This window comes from Eumetopias jubatus, unplaced genomic scaffold (assembly GCF_037043125.1).
Source record: "Eumetopias jubatus isolate StellerSeaLion01/CBP00866 unplaced genomic scaffold, mEumJub1_p1.0 scaffold_12, whole genome shotgun sequence".
NCBI classification, from domain to species: domain Eukaryota; kingdom Metazoa; phylum Chordata; class Mammalia; order Carnivora; family Otariidae; genus Eumetopias; species Eumetopias jubatus.
This window is the reverse complement of record NW_028274818.1, coordinates 21,292,577-21,311,896: the sequence shown is the minus strand read 5'-3', so window position 1 is coordinate 21,311,896 and position 19,320 is coordinate 21,292,577. Positions and strand designations below refer to the sequence as shown.

Here is a 19,320-nt window from a genome sequence, read left to right as displayed (position 1 = left end):
AACTCAACAATTGTGCTATCCCCGAGACATCGTGTTATTTATTTAAAAGGAATAAAAATACTTGAAAAGCACAAAAATTAAGATTAAAATGTAATGCAAACCAACTACAATTGGGAAGACAAAAGTATCAAAGAGTGAAACTGAGTGACACCCTAATGAATTACAGAAAACAATCTGAAATTGAAGGGAAAAAAAATAAGTATATAACATTTTCTTCCAGTTATTTTGTTATCTATATAATGATCTATGTATCCTATCTACCAATTTCTTGAATAAAAGGAACCTAATGACAAAGCTCATATCCCTCTGTAGCTTGCATATAAAAAAATGTTCAATGTATTTGTTGAATATAAGTGAATCCCTTAGACATCCTCTAAGAAGTTGGGGAAGGGGAAGAAAATCAAACCCTAGAGTCAAACATTACCCATTCCTAATCCTATAACCTTTGCCTGCCTCTTTTCTGCTTTGCAAAGTTTCTTTATACTTAAGTTCCTATTTCCAATCAGATCATAAATAATCATTCTAAAGAGAGTGCCTATGAATTTAGAATCAAGTATATTTATGCTCCCAGCTCTTCTCAAAAAAGCCCTTTGGGGAAAACATTCTATTTAGTTACTTCCAACTTTTTCCTTTCTCTCCTTATCTACTAAAGCTATTAAATAAAAAGCATTTTCTGATACTAATAATTTATATGTGAGAATGCTTCTTTGTGAAGTTTTAGCAGAGTTTTAAGTTTCAACACATTACATCTACCTGAATTTATAAATTGTTTTGTTATACTTTGTAATGAATTAACAGTGTTTAAATTTTTAAATACTATCAATGTGTTGAGTACAGAGTAAGGTGCCTGAGAACTTATTCAAAGATACTGACCTAGTGGGCTTCACACCCTTATCAAACTCAGTATGTCTTCTGTGTAAGAAATATTTTACATTGACCCTTTTTAACAATCTGAAATGAAATGCACAGGTAAGATAAGCAACCTATGTATGTAATTTTTTTAATGGAAATCAATATCCTAACAAATACAAGAATGAAATTTTAAAAGAAATCTATGATAAACACAAGTATTTCAATATTACCCTCAGAAATGATTACACCAGAAGACATAATGAAGTAATTGAAAGCTAGTACCTATTCATAAAATCACAGTGAATGTAACAATTACAAATGTCCACAGACTGGTATACTCTCTACTGCTAAGCCAACTACTACAATCATGACTGCCACAGGCAATAGGATTTTTCAAAATGGCGAACTACTGGCCAAGTTCAGAACAAAGTTGAGTACAATCTTCTTCAATATACACTGTGGTTATATACCTAGGAAAATTCAGTGCATGTTAAAACTTTACAAAATATACTTTGTATTCTAATTAGGTTCATTTAAAATTGCCCCACCCACTATAGACCTCCTTCCCTGGCCTCACTCACTAGATGCCCTTCAGTTATTTTGTCAACAAAAAATACCCTCATAAACTTCTAGAACACCTCCTAGAAAATAACATTTCCCCCACAGAGAACCAAAGCTCTCAACAAGAGTACCCCTGTGTGACAAATAACAAATGAAAGAGTCTAGTTGATTTATGCTACACTGAAACAGCTACAATCCTAAGAAACTGAAGAACATACAAGCATAATACAAACTACTGCTGATTTTAATGCTTATATTTTCCCTTAGGATCATTAAGAGTTTGTATGAATTAAAACTGGTAAGGGTGTTGAAAATTAGTTCTGAAAGAGGCACTTAAATTTAGCTCCGCTTTCATGTCAAAAGAAATTCTTAAAACAGTGTGAGTATCTGCTGCATAAGATGGTGAAAACTGAAGAAAAATAAGGCAGGCAAACACTGACACTTGTGGTCATTCCGAGATTGCTAATTTGAAATCAGGCTAATTTCTGCTTTGTAAATTCAAGGAAAGGTAAAACTGGTTCATAAATCATCTACTGATTTCAAAGGAAAACTGTAAACTCTTAATGAACACACAGTAATTTTTCTTCAAAAAAAGAAAACTTACTAATTTTAAAGACCCAAAAATGTGCTATTTGTCCATATATTTATATATTGAAAAAGATTTCATCTGATTTTAAGTCAAAAGATATAAACTCTAAGCAAACATTATGCAAAACTGTTGACTGATGTCAATTAAAACTAAAGCTGGTCTCTAAATAACTATGTCAAATGGCATTTTTCAGAGTACTATGGTGGAAATGACACCTGATTCAAATCATTAAGATTTTTCTCCAGCACTGGAAAAAATAACTAGTTCTTTAGGTGAGCACTGGCTGAAATAAAAATGGCTTGCATTTAGGGGCCAATTACTCACACTAAAGCACCAACAGGAATGAAGACCAATGTAGAGAAAACCAGATTCATGTCTCCCCTTCTCAAATTATTCAAGGATATTTGCTCATTCTCAGTGAATCGCCTGCCACGGTTGAAGTGTTATCTCCTACACCCTTTTCTCCCTCATTCTTTTTACCAAGGACATTTAGTTGAATTTATATAGGTAGTAAACTCCATGAAATAACTTATCTTTATTATTAGTGAGCAAATCTAAACCTGATTCATCATGTTATAATGACTCAGAAACTACTAGCCAAATGAATAAAGTAATAATTACTTCTGTACTCGATAGAAACTAAGAATTAGGTGGCTATTCAAAACCTGTCTTTAAATTCTGCCTCCCTGAGGGCTATTGCACACATGCCCAGGAAAATCCTAAAACCAACCTGGACAGTTCTGGCCAAAATACAGAGTAATAGCCTATTTTTCCCATCAGAGATGTGTTATAAGATTAAAAAGCAGACCTATACAAGTAAAAATTACAAGACATTTCTAACTATAAAACTTAACAAAATAGCTGCCAGTTTCCTCAGTCTGACAAAGAAATCTGTCACATTTACTCAGAAAGTTTAACCATAGAATTCAGATGTTAAAAGAAACTAGACTAAAGGAAGAACTTCTATAAGCTTGCCTGTCATAAGATTTTTACAGTTTCTCTTGGCTGGAAACATGCAGGTTGTGAGAAAAAGTCACTAAAGGAACTTTAATCTGGTGTCTGCTCTGTTTTTCTGTACTTCATGTAAAGTTCTTAGCCAGTTTAATTTAAATTTAAGAAACCAATGGCACATGTACCTAAAAGTTTAAATTCTGATTAAGTAGACAGGCACCTTTTTATCAGTTTCTAGGAGTCTCTTTTGTTGTATTAACCCTTATCCCCTAGCAAGCATAGCTGAGACAACAGTCCACTGGGAATTCAGGGGCTCAAACCAATACTGGGGAAACCATTAGCCAGCAGTTTATCTGACGGAGCTCTCTTAATCAAGATCTATAATAAATCCAGTGAGACACCAAAAGAGTCAAATCAAAGGAACTAGCAAAACAAAAAGTTTCATCCTTCCTAGAGAAAGGGGTAGGGAAGGTGTCTAAACCATCTCTGTCCCCCTAACATTTAATAAACTGTGCATACCTACAAATACTTGCACACGGTAGTTGATCAGTGTGTGTTTGACAAGTGAATAAAGTGAAAATATAAACATCCATTTATAATTCTATGAATTATTTCTAGGTATGCTGTGCCAGTCCTATAAAAGAATTCCCACTGCGGTGCCTGAGTGGCTCAGTTGGTTAAGCGGCTGCCTTTGGCTCAGGTCATGATCTCAAGGTCCTTGGATTGAGCCCCACATCAGGCTCCATGCTCAGCGGGAAGCCTGCTTCTCCCTCTCCCACTCCCCCTACTTGTGTTCCCTCTCTTGCTCCCTTTCAAATAAATGAAATCTTAAAAAAAAAAAAAAAAAATTTCCACAATTTCTTCAGCAGTGTTACCTAGTATAATGGTTAAGAACAGAGCATAAAGGGGCGCCTGGGTGGCTCAGTCAGTTAAGCGGCTGCCTTCGGCTCACGTCATGATCCCAGCATCCTGGGATCAAGCCCCCGCATCGGGCTCCCTGCTCGGTGGAGAGCCTGCTTCTCCCTCTCCCTCTGTTTGCCGCTCTGCCTACTTGTGCTCTCTCTCTCTGTTAAATAAATAAATTAAAAATCTTTAAAAAAAAAAAAAGAACAGAGCATAAAGACTTAAGATAATCTTGCTTTAGTTTCTAGCCAGCTTCTCTTATCACCAGTTAGCTGATATCTGGGATAATTATTTACAACTCTAAGCACTGGTTCCTCATCTTTGAAATGGGTAGTATGATTAATAAGACTATTATTATGAGAGAAAAAAGTCATTTAACTACAGCTTAGGTAGGCTTAGCATGCAATCTGATTTTGGGCAAATAACAGTCACTGTTGCTGGCTGCATAATCAAATCCTATGTAAGGAATTACTGATTAAAACTGATCTCCTAAAATCCACCTCTACTTTTGTAAAATATGTTATTTTATGCAAGCACTTTAGCATTACTCTGCTACCTACCTTTAATATAAAAAAAAAGCAATGAGCATGAAGTATGAGTAGACATAGAGACTAAATAAAAACTGGCTTTCATTTTTCTCCTTCACACTTAACTAGGAAAGCCAAAGCTCTAGACCTTGGGTTTCCCATTTATAAAACTCTTAATATTCCTTCTAACATTTCTGGGAAAGTCACATAAACTCCTTAAAAAAAAAAAAAATCAACAGGATTCCTCCAAGTACAAAAAGTATTTTATCAGCTACACTAAAAAACATGAGGACAAAAAAATTTAAAGTATTAGAGAAAATGTAACCCTGTATTTTAAGTAACAGATTTAATTAGGGAAGACAGGTGGGATAAAGCATATATATGACTGCAAATTCATAGCTTAAGTTCTAAAATGATAAATTTTTAGGAGTTAATGTCCCTGAACTCTCACAGGAAAAACTGATAATTCAGGCTATTAAGGGGGAGGAAAAAAAAAAAAGGCAATGCCCCAGTATTCTGCAGAAAAAAAGTAAGGTGCCCAGGAGACTAACCATACAAAGAAATATTTCAGAGTATCTAGTGCTTATTGAAAAATGTGCTTGGAGGCAAGTTAGGAAACAACCCTGAAATATTAGGACATTCTAACATACATGTTAATTTTAAAGAAAAGGAAAAATAAAAAATAAATGCTGACATTAAAAGGTGATTAAAAATAAAGTTTTGCTGCCTTCAAGAACATTAGAAACCACATTAAGAGCAAAAAAGAAGTGGGCTGTACCCCATCAGGTGTCATTAAGTAATCCGCTCCAGCTCATTTACAAACTCCAGAAAATTGGGGGTGGGGGTATTTAAGTTATAGATAAAAAAATAAATGGACTGAGTCTTATCTAGATACTAGTAAAATTGGAGCAATTTGAGAAAATAAACCTCAAAGGAAGGAGTGTACTGAAAGGGTTAAATTGCACCAAGTTACATATAAAAGCTTATTGCCTAGGTCCCATAAAATCATGTAAGAAACATGAAAGCCAACATCTAACACTGAAACATTTAGAAAGCCTGTGCTTAAGCATAAAGTAAAAAAAATAAAGAAAATAAGGAAAAAATAAAATTATAACCATTTCATAATCATCCCATTTTCATATTATGCACTCATCACTACACTTACACTGAATATATATAATTTATCACACAGAAGCAAAATCTCTAAGCTTCACCCTACCTTAGGTTTTTAGTCAAAATGAATGCAAACAATCACGTGGGATTCAGCCAAGCAGTGACGTTAAATTCTGCTCTGTCAGAGAGAGCATCTGTCAAGCCCACATTTAAACTGCTGCCTGCCTGTGCAGCAGCTGAGGAACCATGGATTTCATATTATAGACTAAAACCCCAGTAAAACTGCTCAAAATCCTTCCTGCAGCTGCCAGGCAACAGCAAAAGAGAGTTAAATCCTATTCTATTCCAATACAATCGAAGCACTACATTCTAGCTCTGGCTGCTTTACATCGCAGCTCAGTGTTATTACTAGAAATATGGATACTGAGAAGAGAATACAGCACTGCATTGTCCGGCCAGGAAAACAGCAGATGTAAAAAGCTTCAATGCATCAACTGTCGGCAAGAGTCAACAGTGCTCCGATAGAGCGGACAACTGCAGCTCTTTTGTTTAAAGAACGAGAAAGAAAATGAAAGAAAGGAAAAATCTCAGACGACTAGGACCCATATGAACAAGAAGGGTAACTCGAAGACAAGCAGACAGATGGACACTTTGGATACTGTGAAAAGCAATCGCAGGAGGCAGACTATTGGGGGATGTGCGCATGTTCGATAGCATCTTTTTTGCTGAAGTGATGGCGTGCCAAAAGTATTTTCAGTGGGCATAATCCTCTCCACATAAATGGCCTGACCAAGGAAGGTATGTCGATATCTTGTGTGTAATATTCATTTAAATGTCTGTTACCTTTTCATAGCCCCTGAGGCACTAATATCTGATAAACAAGTTCATCCAGTTCACCGTCCTTGAAACTATGAAAGGGTTTCTAGATATATGATTTTAAAATCTGTCATTGTTAAAGCTGTCTTTGCTTTATTCAGGTAAATATGTAGCTTGAAGTAATTATGGATTATGGATGTATAAAAGAGAGAAAAGGCAAATAATAACAAGATGTGCTTAAAGGATTCTCTGAGAAATTAAACTTAAAAAGAAAAAAACTGTAGCCCTCTAAAGAAAACACAGCAAGCCTCTATCAAATTAGGTCAAAATGAATTCTTATCTAGTAAATTAAAGTGATCTCTTAAAAGCGGCTATCAAAAGAGACAATGCAGTGAAATTATATTAAATAGTATCAAAGATGGTCTTAATATTAAGAGCTTTTTTCATCCTTTTAAAACAAATAATATATAACAGCTTTTACTAACAAAATCTTCCCTCCAAGATCCATCTCCCCAAATAAAGATAACAAAAACAAAATAAGACAGTATCAACAAATATTATAGAGCTGTAAGAATACTAAAAGGAAAGCATTTGCATAGGATCACATAAGGTGGTGTGAGTTTTATGAACAGCACACCACCACAGTAGATTCGCATGTTATTACAGTGTCCATGAATACAACTTTAAACAAAGAAATATCAATAGCTGCTAAAAATTCCCCCACTTGAAAAAGTGAGCTTTCATTTTAAGCAACTGACAGATTCCAAATAATCAAATACAAGACTGTTCTTGGTGATAATTTTTAAAGTGAAACTCAAAACAGAGGATGAAAATAATCTAATATAAAAAATATTCATGAACTGCAATACAAGGAAAAAAAATTAAATATAAATGTAGCTACTGCGCTTCTAGGCTATATTAATATGTACTAACAAACTACCATCATGGTATGTGTGTGCCTGGGGTAGAAATAAATCTAATAAACTATTTAAACAACAATCACAGAACAGCAACTCATGGCTCAGGAACTCAAATTCAAAAATTTTTTACAGTTCTATCCACAGATCCTGATATTGGCTCAATCTCACAACACAACTCAATAACCTATTATTTAATAATCACAAAAGGCAAACATTTTAAAGGCACATGTAAGCATTCCATTCTAAAATTAAAATTTTAAACAAGTTTATCAGGCCCTATTATCATCACATCTCAACATCAACTCTCACTGCCAATACCATGAATTTTTGTTCCACTATAGAATGAAATCAGATGGTATTAAATAAAAAAATATAGTTGTGAAAAATCTCAGGTCTCTCTTAGATTCTCTTCTCTCAGTGTTAACAGCACCAATTAAGCATTTTTATAAGCTACATATCTCAAAAGCACAGAATTTTTTTTTATTCAAGCACCAGCAAAATCTAGGATTGTTCGACACACTAAAGATACCAACACTTTTAAAAGCCAAATGATAAAAACTGTGTGTGTGAGAGAGAACGAGTATCGAGTACATGAGAAGTAACTGAACATTTCACAGTTAACAATCTCTCCATGAACTTCAATTCATAAGATGTAAATACACATTAGTAACTTGAAAATATTATCACAAAAAAACCCTAAGAGCTAAATCAAACGTATTTCTAAGCTGAAAATGTAGAAGTGCAAAATTATTTAGATTGCCACAATATTTTAACTTTCTTGTCATGTTCCCACTTTTTAAGAATTAAAACACAACAGGCAGTAACTGGAGAATAATTTTAACATTTAATAAAAGGAAGAACAGTTACTTTAATTTTACTTTCTTTTTAACAGAAAAATTATGATGAATACCTGAGAAACTTCTAATAAAGAAATGTTTAAAGCTAGACACATGCACTTCATTTAACAATGGGAGATTACCAACTGAGTATATATGAATTTAAAGCCTGGGAAGTTTAATATTTACAAACATACAAATGTCATGAATTTAAATTAAGATGCATCTCCATCACCTAGTGCTACAAAATCATATAGGACCATAAACTATGTATTTATGCTAGATTACAACACATAATAATATGCTGTTTTCTCTAACATGGAAATACTTTAGAGATATCATTTCAGGTATACTGCTTTCATAAAATATCACATTACTATGATATTTACCTTCATTCATTTCTTCAGTTGTTTATTCAAAAATCTGATCTTATATTTAGTGTTTCTTAAACCATCAAATTTACACTTTTAAAAGACATAAATGATGGGACTTCAACCAGATACCAAGCATATATCAACAAAAAGGTGACATATTTAACTTTGTCTTAGAATGTTTAAAATACATTACCAAATAAATTTAAAAAGCAACTTTTGTTTCTTTTAAATTTATACATATAACCCTTATATCTACTGGCTTCTTTATGGCGTGGAAGAATCGTTACTATTTATCAAATATTTCATGTGAAAATAAAAGCTTAGAAAGAGTTTCCTGGTCTAAACAGAATGGCCAACTATTTACAAATACAGGAAGGAAGAAAAAGCTGAGTTTCTAAATCAGAACTCTCAGCTTATTTTCAGTTTAGTTCACAGCAGAACTGTTTTGCGGGTACAGTGAACAGCCTTGGTCTTTATTATAGAAATGTGAAATTAAAGATTATGTAAATAAACTCTAATAAATAGCAAACTAGGTTCTGTTTTTAAAACCCCAAACTTAAAAAAAAATCACTGTTTGTATCTCACACAATGATTGAACAATATTTTACATTTGAGAATAACTTCTAAAAGTACTACATAATGTCAGATAGTAGAAACTATCAAAAGCTGGCGCCTTTACTATTATACTTTGGAAATTTGTTCAAATTCCCACCTACTTGCTCCTCCTAGTGGCTGCTGCTAGAATAGTACTTTCATTCATACATGTCTAACCCTTTCAATCAATATTTTCAAAGTACTTCATACTATATATGTGAATTTTCCTGTAATTATTCAATTATATGAGAACTTCCATGTAAATACCATTTCCCCAAGATAATTAAGTTTCATGTCAAGGCTAAGCAAATTTGGTATTAAGTATGAATCTCTTAATATCACAGGCCACACAAAATATATATGCACAGAATTTTAAATAAACGCTACTACATTAAATTTAATTGACTAGTTTTCTTTTGCATAAGAAATAATTTTCATTAAAAAATTGAAAAAATTAAAATTAGTTATCAGTCCCCTTCTCAAGTTTCTTCTCTTTAAATAGAAATCAAATTACAGCTCCTTTTACCCACCTCTACCCTCACATCTTGATCCAGAAAAACAAAGAAGTGAAAAACATGAACAAATTTGTGCTATGTACTGAAAAGTCTTGTTCAAAGATAACACCACCAGTTTTTAATATGTAGCATGATAAACCTCCCATACTGACATCTCATAATCTTTTTAAAAATCTAGGGTTTTAAGTATCATGCTACTAGAAGTCCTAAAAATGTAACAAATTTTCTGCACACAAATGTAGAACACAGCAAAATTCAAGAATCTTTTAAAATGCATTTTGTAAAATTTAAAATTTTAAACAGCTGGATATGAAAGTACCTAGTGCCTATATTTTGTAAGGAATCTGAAAGGACTGTTCAAAGTAGTTCTTTGTTTAATTCTAACACGGAGACTCAAATGAGATATGTGATAAGTGTTCTGCCAAGGCCAAAGACAATTAAAGATAACTGCTAATATTTTAAAAATCAATCTTAAGTCTAAGTAAGGACAATGATCTCCTGAATACCTCATCTTTGAAGTGGAAGGTTAATATCAGAAAGAGTATTTGAAAATGTTTGTCTTTTATTACTGTCTTAAAATCCTGTACTGAAGTTACTGGACCCTGAAAATTAATTTTGACAGGTGCATCTTCTCATTGACTTTCTCAACACAGTAGGGGCCAATGGAAACATGCCAAGCAGTGTACTGTGACTAACAGAACTCTGCCATAATCAACCTTGCACCGTCTGTCCCACAACTGATACATGACTATTTTACAAAAAAGGCCACTGACTGTGCACCATAACACCAATGGTATGTCAAATCAATTTTAATTAATGCCAATAAATTTTCCATCTGCTCTCAGGCCTTCTTACATGGCCTCTCTCAGGAATCTAGTAACATTCTTCTCTTCTATACATGCATACAGCTTTTAAATCTTTAACTCATGTCAAAAGTACAAATGACCAGAACTACCTAGACAATGAAATGTGGAAGAAAAATTAATCCATCACTTCTCTCTTTGAAGTGCTCATCCTGTTTTCAGTGATGTTATGTTACCAAGGGTAAACAAATTATAAACTCATTCCTCGGTTATCATATTTTCACAACTTAAAAAATTCCTCTTTGCCTTAATATTACTAACATCCAAAGTCTCTTTTCAGGCGTTCTGTAAATATTTAGCATTTTATAAATTTTTATGTTTCATCTTTATAGAATGACTGCATGGGAGACAACGTGGCTGATTTAAAAAATGATTACCAAAGAATAGTACTGATTTGGGAGAAGGAAACATTTTCAGCCATCAGTAGTATTTCGTATCCCGTTACTGGATATTTACAACATGCTTCAGTGGAGGAGAAGACACTGCTGCTTTGCAAAGATGAGCTGGAATGCCAAGAGGTCTCTGTTCCGTACCCATCTTATTGGTGTACTTTCTCTAGTGTTTCTGTTTGCTATGTTTTTATTTTTCAATCATCATGACTGGCTGCCAGGCAGAGCTGGATTTAAAGAAAACCCTGTGACATATACTTTCCGAGGATTTCGTTCCACAAAAAGTGAGACAAACCACAGCTCTCTCCGGAACATTTGGAAAGAAACAGTCCCTCAAACTCTGAGGCCTCAAACAGCAACTAACTCCAATAACACAGACCTGTCGCCACAAGGAGTTACAGGGCTGGAGAATACACTTAGTGCCAATGGAAGTATTTACAATGAAAAAGGTATCGGACATCCAAATTCTTACCATTTCAGATATATTATCAATGAACCTGAAAAATGCCAGGAGAAAAGCCCTTTTTTAATACTGCTAATAGCTGCAGAACCTGGACAAGTAGAAGCTAGAAGAGCTATCCGGCAAACATGGGGCAATGAAAGTCTAGCACCTGGTATCCAAATCACACGAATTTTTTTGTTGGGCGTAAATATTAAGTTAAATGGTTACCTTCAACGTGCAATACTGGAAGAAAGCAGACAATATCATGATATAATTCAACAGGAATATTTAGATACATACTACAATTTGACAATTAAAACACTTATGGGCATGAACTGGGTTGCAACATACTGTCCACATATTCCATATGTTATGAAAACTGACAGTGACATGTTTGTCAACACTGAATACTTAATACATAAGTTACTGAAGCCAGACCTGCCTCCCAGACATAACTATTTTACTGGTTACCTAATGAGAGGATATGCACCCAATCGGAACAAAGATAGCAAGTGGTACATGCCACCAGACCTCTACCCAAGTGAACGCTACCCTGTCTTTTGTTCTGGGACTGGTTATGTTTTTTCTGGAGATCTGGCAGAGAAGATATTTAAAGTTTCTTTAAGTATCCGTCGTTTGCACTTAGAAGATGTATATGTAGGGATCTGTCTTGCCAAGTTGAGAATTGATCCTGTGCCCCCTCCCAATGAGTTTGTGTTCAATCACTGGCGAGTTTCTTACTCGAGCTGTAAATACAGCCACCTAATTACCTCTCATCAGTTCCAGCCTAGTGAACTGATAAAATACTGGAACCATTTACAACAAAATAAGCACAATGCTTGTGCCAACGCAGCAAAAGAAAAGGCAGGCAGGTATCGCCACCGTAAATTACACTAGAGCAGACAATTTCTTTTTCAAATGTGCAATCTGTAAAATATTGCTAAAAGCATGTATAGTTAAAACTGATTACATCCATAGGACAAGTTTTAGTTAAAACTCATCACATAAAGGAATTCAAAAATTATTTTTTTAATTTCTGAAGGTAATTAAAAATACAACATTATATAACAAAAAGGTATCCCAAAAGAATCTATTAAAAAAAAAAACTGTATAAGGGGATTCTGTGTATTAACATGCAATAACAAGCATGCATACATCAATGGTTCAAGGCTTATGTTAGGGGCCAATAAGATGTACTTGCATATATTTTCCACATAAACTTTAAGAAATGGAGACAGTCAAAAGAGCCTTCATTTTAGAATCCGTTTTTCATTTTAACATATAATTAAATGTAAATAAAACATTACTATCAATCTTAAGGAAACTCTGTACAAAGGACAAATTTTCTGACCTGACTATTCTAGGGTTCTGAAACTATATTCCATGCAATAAGATTTAGTTGAATTAGTCCATAAACACATTTATAAAGTTCAGCTGTTTCATCAATGCAATTCTCACCTAAGTATTTACCTTTTAAAAACAACTGGGATATTCATTTTCTTATATTAGTACATATATCGGGGGAAATTATTTTCTGACATGATGTGATAAAATGTGAAAAATTAATGTGTCTCAGGCTCAAGTTTTTATAAGAAAAAAAAGTAAATGTTTCAAAATAGTTTGTTTCCTCGTTGGTGTTAAGGGCCAAGCTAGTATTTCAATGAGTTACTAGATCAGTTACTGCACTCTTAAGGAGTACTACCACTTAACTTCAAGGGTATCTGTAAAAATATATCACGTTCCTCTAACGGAAGCAAAAGTAATTACAGGCAAAAAGAGAAATGTACTGTTGAAAAAAGATACAGGATAAAGAGTGCAGCAGCAGTTTCATTCAATACATTTTTAAGATGCATGTCTGCCAAACTGCAACATATGGGAAGTTTATTTCCTGACAGCAGGTGTACACATGCCAATACTTAATCATTTTATGGCACCTATTTCTTTCTCAGAGTGCCAAGTTTACAAACCTGCAGTTTTTAATTTGGTAGATGACAACTATTCTGTGTCACCAATTTCAAACCATTTTTGGGAGGGATGGGGGAAAGTTATAAATGTTTGATGAACACTTGATTCTAGGATGACAATGTATACAATGCACTTTTACCAAGTTTTTAATAAAAAAAAGGTAAACAAGAAAATCTTTACTGAATGTTAGAGTACAAATATTTTCACAGGAATTTTGTTTGGCTCCATTACAAATTTTAAAATCAAGAAATAGTAACCTGCTAAGTGTTTTTATTTCATAAAAGTATGTAAAACTTAATCTAATGAAGATATTACTTATCCTAATTCTAATGACAACCATTTTTTTTATGACAACCATTTTTAACCTTGATTCTATTCTGAAGAGAAACTGTACTGAAACAGAATTCTTATAATTGTTAAAGTTCAGAATCACAGAAACTATTTAAGTACTTATTATTTAGTATGATGAATTCTATTTTTACTGAATTTATCTCCCATTTTCAGTTTAGTAATCTAAGTATTCTAGAATAATAGAGTAATTTTGAAAGCCAAGCTATATTAACACCCCCAGCTCTTGGTTAAGTTCATTTTTCACTTAATTTATTCTATATGATTATAAAAAGACTAAAATTACTAAATGCCAAAGTTATTAAATAAAAGTCACACATAAGAGGATAACACCAAATTAGATAAAGTTGATGAGAGACAAAAGTAATTCTTCCCTCAATGTAGAGTAATTCATTTATACTTAAGAAATTAGAAAAAAAGGAGAGGGGGTATATGTGTATATATGTATGCACGTACAGGTATGCACCCAGAAACATAACCCAAGCACTATTTGCCTAAATTATGATTACAATGTAGGATCTTTAAAAGATAGTATTTTCCTTCTGGAAAAATTCAAGTTTAAAAAGCAGACTTACGGAAAACAGAATTCTTAACAGATAACTAAGTTTCTCCCAGCTCAGACATCAATTTCAAATCATTTCAATATCCCTGAGAATACTGTAAGAACTGATAGTAAGCTGATAACACTGCATTCTCAAAGAACACTGGACCAAATAGTTTCCTACTACTGCTGAAAATTTATTTTAAAATAAATTTTTTTAAAGATTTCATTTATTTATTTGACAAAGACACAGCGAGAGAGGGAACACAAGCAGGGGGAGTGGGGGAGGGAGAAGCAGGCTTCCCGAGGAGCAGGGAGCCCAATGCGGGGCTCGATCCCAGGACCCTGGGATCATGACCTGAGCTGAAGGCAGACGCTTAACTACTGAGCCACCCAGGTGCCCTAAAATAAATGTTTTATTAATTATTTTTGTCCCTCCACTCTCAGTATGCAAGATTAATTCTTCAGAAAATATGAATTTTTATATTATGATATCTCAACATCTAACCAAGTATTAACTGTGCCTTATTCATGCCCAGTACTATATGATTTTTTTTATTACACATGAAATACAATTTTAAATTATATTTGCACTGCATTTGGTCAAAGAAAAAAATTCAGGAACAACAACTATAATCTTTATGCTCAAAGTGTTAATAAATATTTTAAGGGATAAAAATACCAAAACTTTCAATAGTTACACTAGTTTGTTTTGATCAAGATTATAGGTGATGAAATTCTAACTCAAGCAAATAATTTAAATTTCTCACCTCTTAGTATACAGCAGAATCATATAATCTCAACTGGAATCTTACTGACATCTATTAACCAAAACCCCTATAAAAACACTAGCAACAAGGGCGGCAGGAACTATTTACTGATAGAGCATACACTATATGCCTGGTACTAAACACTTTACATACATGATCTCATAGAATCCTTACAAATAACACTAAGAGATGGGAAAGGAAGACTCATGCAAGAAGTTAAATAGCTAAGATCACACAGCTAGTAAAAAAGCAGATGGAAAAGAGTTCCATCTTTAAGACCATGTTCTCAACCACTATGTTATTCTGCTATATATTTCACATATGACACCTGCTGTAAGGTCTAAAGACTTAAGTGAAAATGGCCTGTCCTCTATTCTACTATTCTCTGATTATTCTTCATCTTTTGCCAAGGAAGGCTTCATAACCATTTTCTAACACTGGAGGGGCACCTGATGTTAGGTGCAGATAAAGAGAAGGGAAAAGAGAGGAAATCTGATCCCTCTGTTATTTTTCTTCTCCGTTTAAATTGTTTATATCTGGTGAGCAAAACCTTAGAAAACTCTAAGCATTACTGCTTATCTCTTGCTTCTTTGGGCACTGAGATACATCTGTAAACAATAGGCATGTTGCAGTTAGAAATTTAAAAAAAGGTGGCTATCTGAAGCACAACTGGATCATTTCTAACAAACAAAAGTAACACTATTTACTCACTCTACTGGTTAGTCACCTACTGTTCTGGGATGAGTCAGTAAAATCCTAGCTGATTTTAGATTTTGGGTTTGTTTTTCCATTGTTTACTGCTCAACTACAAAATTTCACTATTAAATTAGCATAGGTTTAAGATGAAAGAATATTGCTACTATGCACACATTTCTAATATACCTCACAGAATATCACTTTATCACTCAAACATTACTCTCAGAAGACAGGTAATGCACACAAATACTAAAAAGTGACATTTTGAGTTTTAGGAAGAAACCTGTCCTGCACTTCATGGACACACACAAACACACCCTCCTCTAAGCATGATATAACTATAAATCTTACTACTTCCAAGATACAATATATCAGAAGAGGAAGAAAAACACTTCTGTATCTATAGGAACTGTTTTCTCTCCCTTTACCAGAGCAAATGTCTGAGCTAAAGAACAACTGGAGCTAAAGTAATTGCCTCTGTTTATTAATCTTAATTATTTCAACTTCCAACTGAATCCTACAGATTCTAAATGTGAATATCTCACTTTCATCAATATCCTAAAAACTGAAAAAAACAGGTCAAGAGCATCATAAAAAAATACTAAACAGAAAACTAACATTATATACAAAATACTGAATTCATGCTTTTATGAGTTTTTAAATAAATGTTTAAAATACAAATTTATACCACAGAATAAAACTAATTAAGGGTGTTTGGCATAACTAAAATGCTATTAAAAACACATATTAGGATATAGATAACAGAATTAACATGAGATTCTGATGGCAATGAGAATTTTCTAACATACCGAAGGTTTGAAGCAAGTTAATGAAAACATTATAAACACAATAAATTTATTTAAAGGAATTTAATAAAACTGTTTCTACTTATGAGTTAAAAAATAAATACTATCAGAAAATTAAAAGTAGAAGAAATTACTATAAGCCATAGCCAAAATCTACTTATCAGACAAAATTAAGAACAGAAATAAAAATGTTCAATGAACCCATAACTAGACATTGTTTTATGGTTTACCAATAGTTTTCAAACTAATTTCCTCAGGTATCTCAGTAATAATTAGTAAAACCAGGAGAGCAGTGTTCTAAAGTCCTGCCCTCACTTTAATACAACTGCACTTTCATGTTTTATATGAAAAGATTCCATGACAAAGTTCATTTGAAAACAGGGCCAATTTTGTTTTTTTTCCATTGGGAACTACCTCAATGATTCTTAAACTGAAATATAACTACAGAAAATAGAAAAATACATAAGTTTACTGAACAGATCAACTCAAAGAATAAAAGGAATGCAGATAATCAAAAACAAGACTAAAATAGTAATCCAAGAGTTTTACACATAATACACATATAATATATATAATACATGTAATATATATAATACATAAGCCACTATACAATACAAATGGTAAAAAATTAATTCACAAAGGCAACAATTTAAAAATAAGGAATGATCACAATTAAGGAATTCTATGGAGAAAGCTAAGCTTTTACTGAGAGATATAAAAATTCTGAAAATGTCAGAACAGACCATTTTTTTTTAGTTAACAAGAATACCTACTTTTAAAAATGGCCATTCTTCCCCAATTAACATGTTTTCTTCACCTACATTTTCTAAATATTCGAGGGGAAAAAATGGTATATTAGGGTATATACAGGGTCAGTATAAGCCTAATCAAATCTTAATGAATATTTTTTAAAGTTTTTAGTGTGTGTGGATGGAGATCATATGTTTATAAAGTTAATATGAAAAAAAGATATCCGTAGGTAGATCATAAAGAATTTACTATAAAGCAACAATGATTTTGGTTTATACTGGCATAATAATTAGGTAGTTAAATCAAGAAAAAAAATTAGATCCTGAAAGAGATCCTAACATTTATACTAACCTGACATCATGAGCATATTAGAATTTAATATTCCCCCATTATTAAATAGAGAATCTGGTTGATTGATGGGTAGGATTTAACACTTAAGATTCAAGTCAAGTCCTATACTATTACAAAAAATAAATTCCAGGTGGAGCAAAGTAAGTACAATATATACTGTACTAATACTTATCAAACCTACCACATGCCAGATATTGTTAAGCATTTTAATGAGGGACTATAGGGACAATTTTTTTTGATCAAAGAATAAAAAGGAACTCAATCGCAGAGAGAAAGACATCAAGGCAGAAAAAGATAAACAATACTAGCCTCTACATAAAATTAGCTTTTGCCATAAACAAAATTAAAAGACAAAAGGCAATTATAAACTGAGAAAATATTTACAGTAAGTGACAGTAGTACAAGAGTCCTGATATAAAAAGAACTCTTAGAAGAAAATAGTTTTGATATATAAAGAACTCTTACAAGAAAATACCAATATTCCAAAAGATTTCTGACCATAAGCCACAAAGAAATCATCCATTAAGTAAAACATATTCAGCCTCACCAGTAGTCATATAAACACACTTAGAAACTAGGTCCCATCTTTATTAAACTGGAAGATAGATATTTTTTAAAGTAATAGTCTATGCAGGTAATGAAAATGAGAAAGTCCCCCACCAGAGGCAGTGTAAATTGGTACAGACTTTCTGAAAAGCAACTTAAAATTTTTTAACCAAAAAAAAGAAACTCCCAAAAACCAAAAAAACAAAAAACCCAAGACCTTTTGAGCCATTAGTCCACAATCAAAAATCTATCATAAGGCCATAATCCATCATGGAAAAAAACTTTAAATTTCCAAAACAACTATTAAACAAACTGTGGTAGTTATATAATGAATATTAGTCATTCAAAACTTGAATTCAAAGACTAATAGAAAAACACTCATATACTTTATTAAGCAAAAAACAGAACAAAACAAAACAGTGTAGTATGGGGCACCTGGGTGGCTTAGTCAGTTGAGTGTCTGCCTTCGGCTCAGGTCATGATCCCAGGGTGCTGGGATCGAGTCCTGTTCTGTGGGGAGCCTGCTTCTCCCTCTGCCTCCCGCTCCCCCCTGCTTTCTATCTCTCTGTCAAATAAATAAAATCCTAAAAAAAAAAAGTAGTATGGTTCATATTCCACAATACACATCTTCCCCACCCCCCCAAAAAACCCCAGAAAATAAATGTTAAAAAATGTGATTTCTGGAAAATGGAAAAATGGGTATTTTCTTCTTCCTATTTTTCTGTACTTTTTAATCTTTCCAGGTTTAAAATTAATGAAAAAGTCATTAACAAGCTAATGAGCATATCAAAGTTTGTACTATATCTTGCACTATTAGCACATGTTCACTGAAGTTACTCTAATAAATTTTAAACATTTTTAAGAAACTTTTTAGAAGTATAGATGATAATCAAATTTTTAATAAAATGACTGACTAGAAGATCTCTGAGTACTTCTTTCAATTATTCAAACATTTTTTGGGAGCCTACACTCTGCTGGGTACAAACACTATGATGATAACCTGATAAGATACGGTCTAACTTTAATAAATGGTGTTTGGGTACTTGGACAGTTTTAAGAAAAAAGAATCAGATCTGTTCTTCAACCATATGTTAGAATAATTTCCAACCAGATCAAAGATCTAAACATAAATAATGAAACAAACCAGTTCTATAGGGGGGAAAAAGTGAATTCCTTTATAATTTGGGAGAAGAGTTAACTTTCCTAAATATGACAAAACCCAGAAGCAGTAAGAGATTTATAAATGTGATTACAAAAGATTTTGAAAGAAATTCTTGCATGGCAATAAAAACATCAACAAAA

The 19,320-nt window shown here is 33.0% G+C and overlaps 2 protein-coding genes across 5 annotated transcripts in view; one reads left to right on the top strand and one right to left on the bottom strand.

Annotated features, from left to right (window-relative positions):
• CDC73 (cell division cycle 73) overlaps window positions 1-19,320 on the bottom strand; it is a 199,926-nt gene that overhangs the window by 130,312 nt on the left and 50,294 nt on the right. The window lies entirely within an intron of this gene.
• On the top strand, window positions 10,874-12,142 carry B3GALT2 (beta-1,3-galactosyltransferase 2). The gene has a single exon (XM_028104685.2). The coding sequence runs from the start codon at window positions 10,874-10,876 to the stop codon at window positions 12,140-12,142; it is 1,269 nt and encodes a 422-aa protein (XP_027960486.1).

Coding starts and splice junctions, on each gene's coding strand:
- B3GALT2 (XM_028104685.2), top strand. CDS start 10,874: ATGCTTCAGTGGAGGAGAAGACACTGCTGCTTTGCAAAGATGAGCTGG.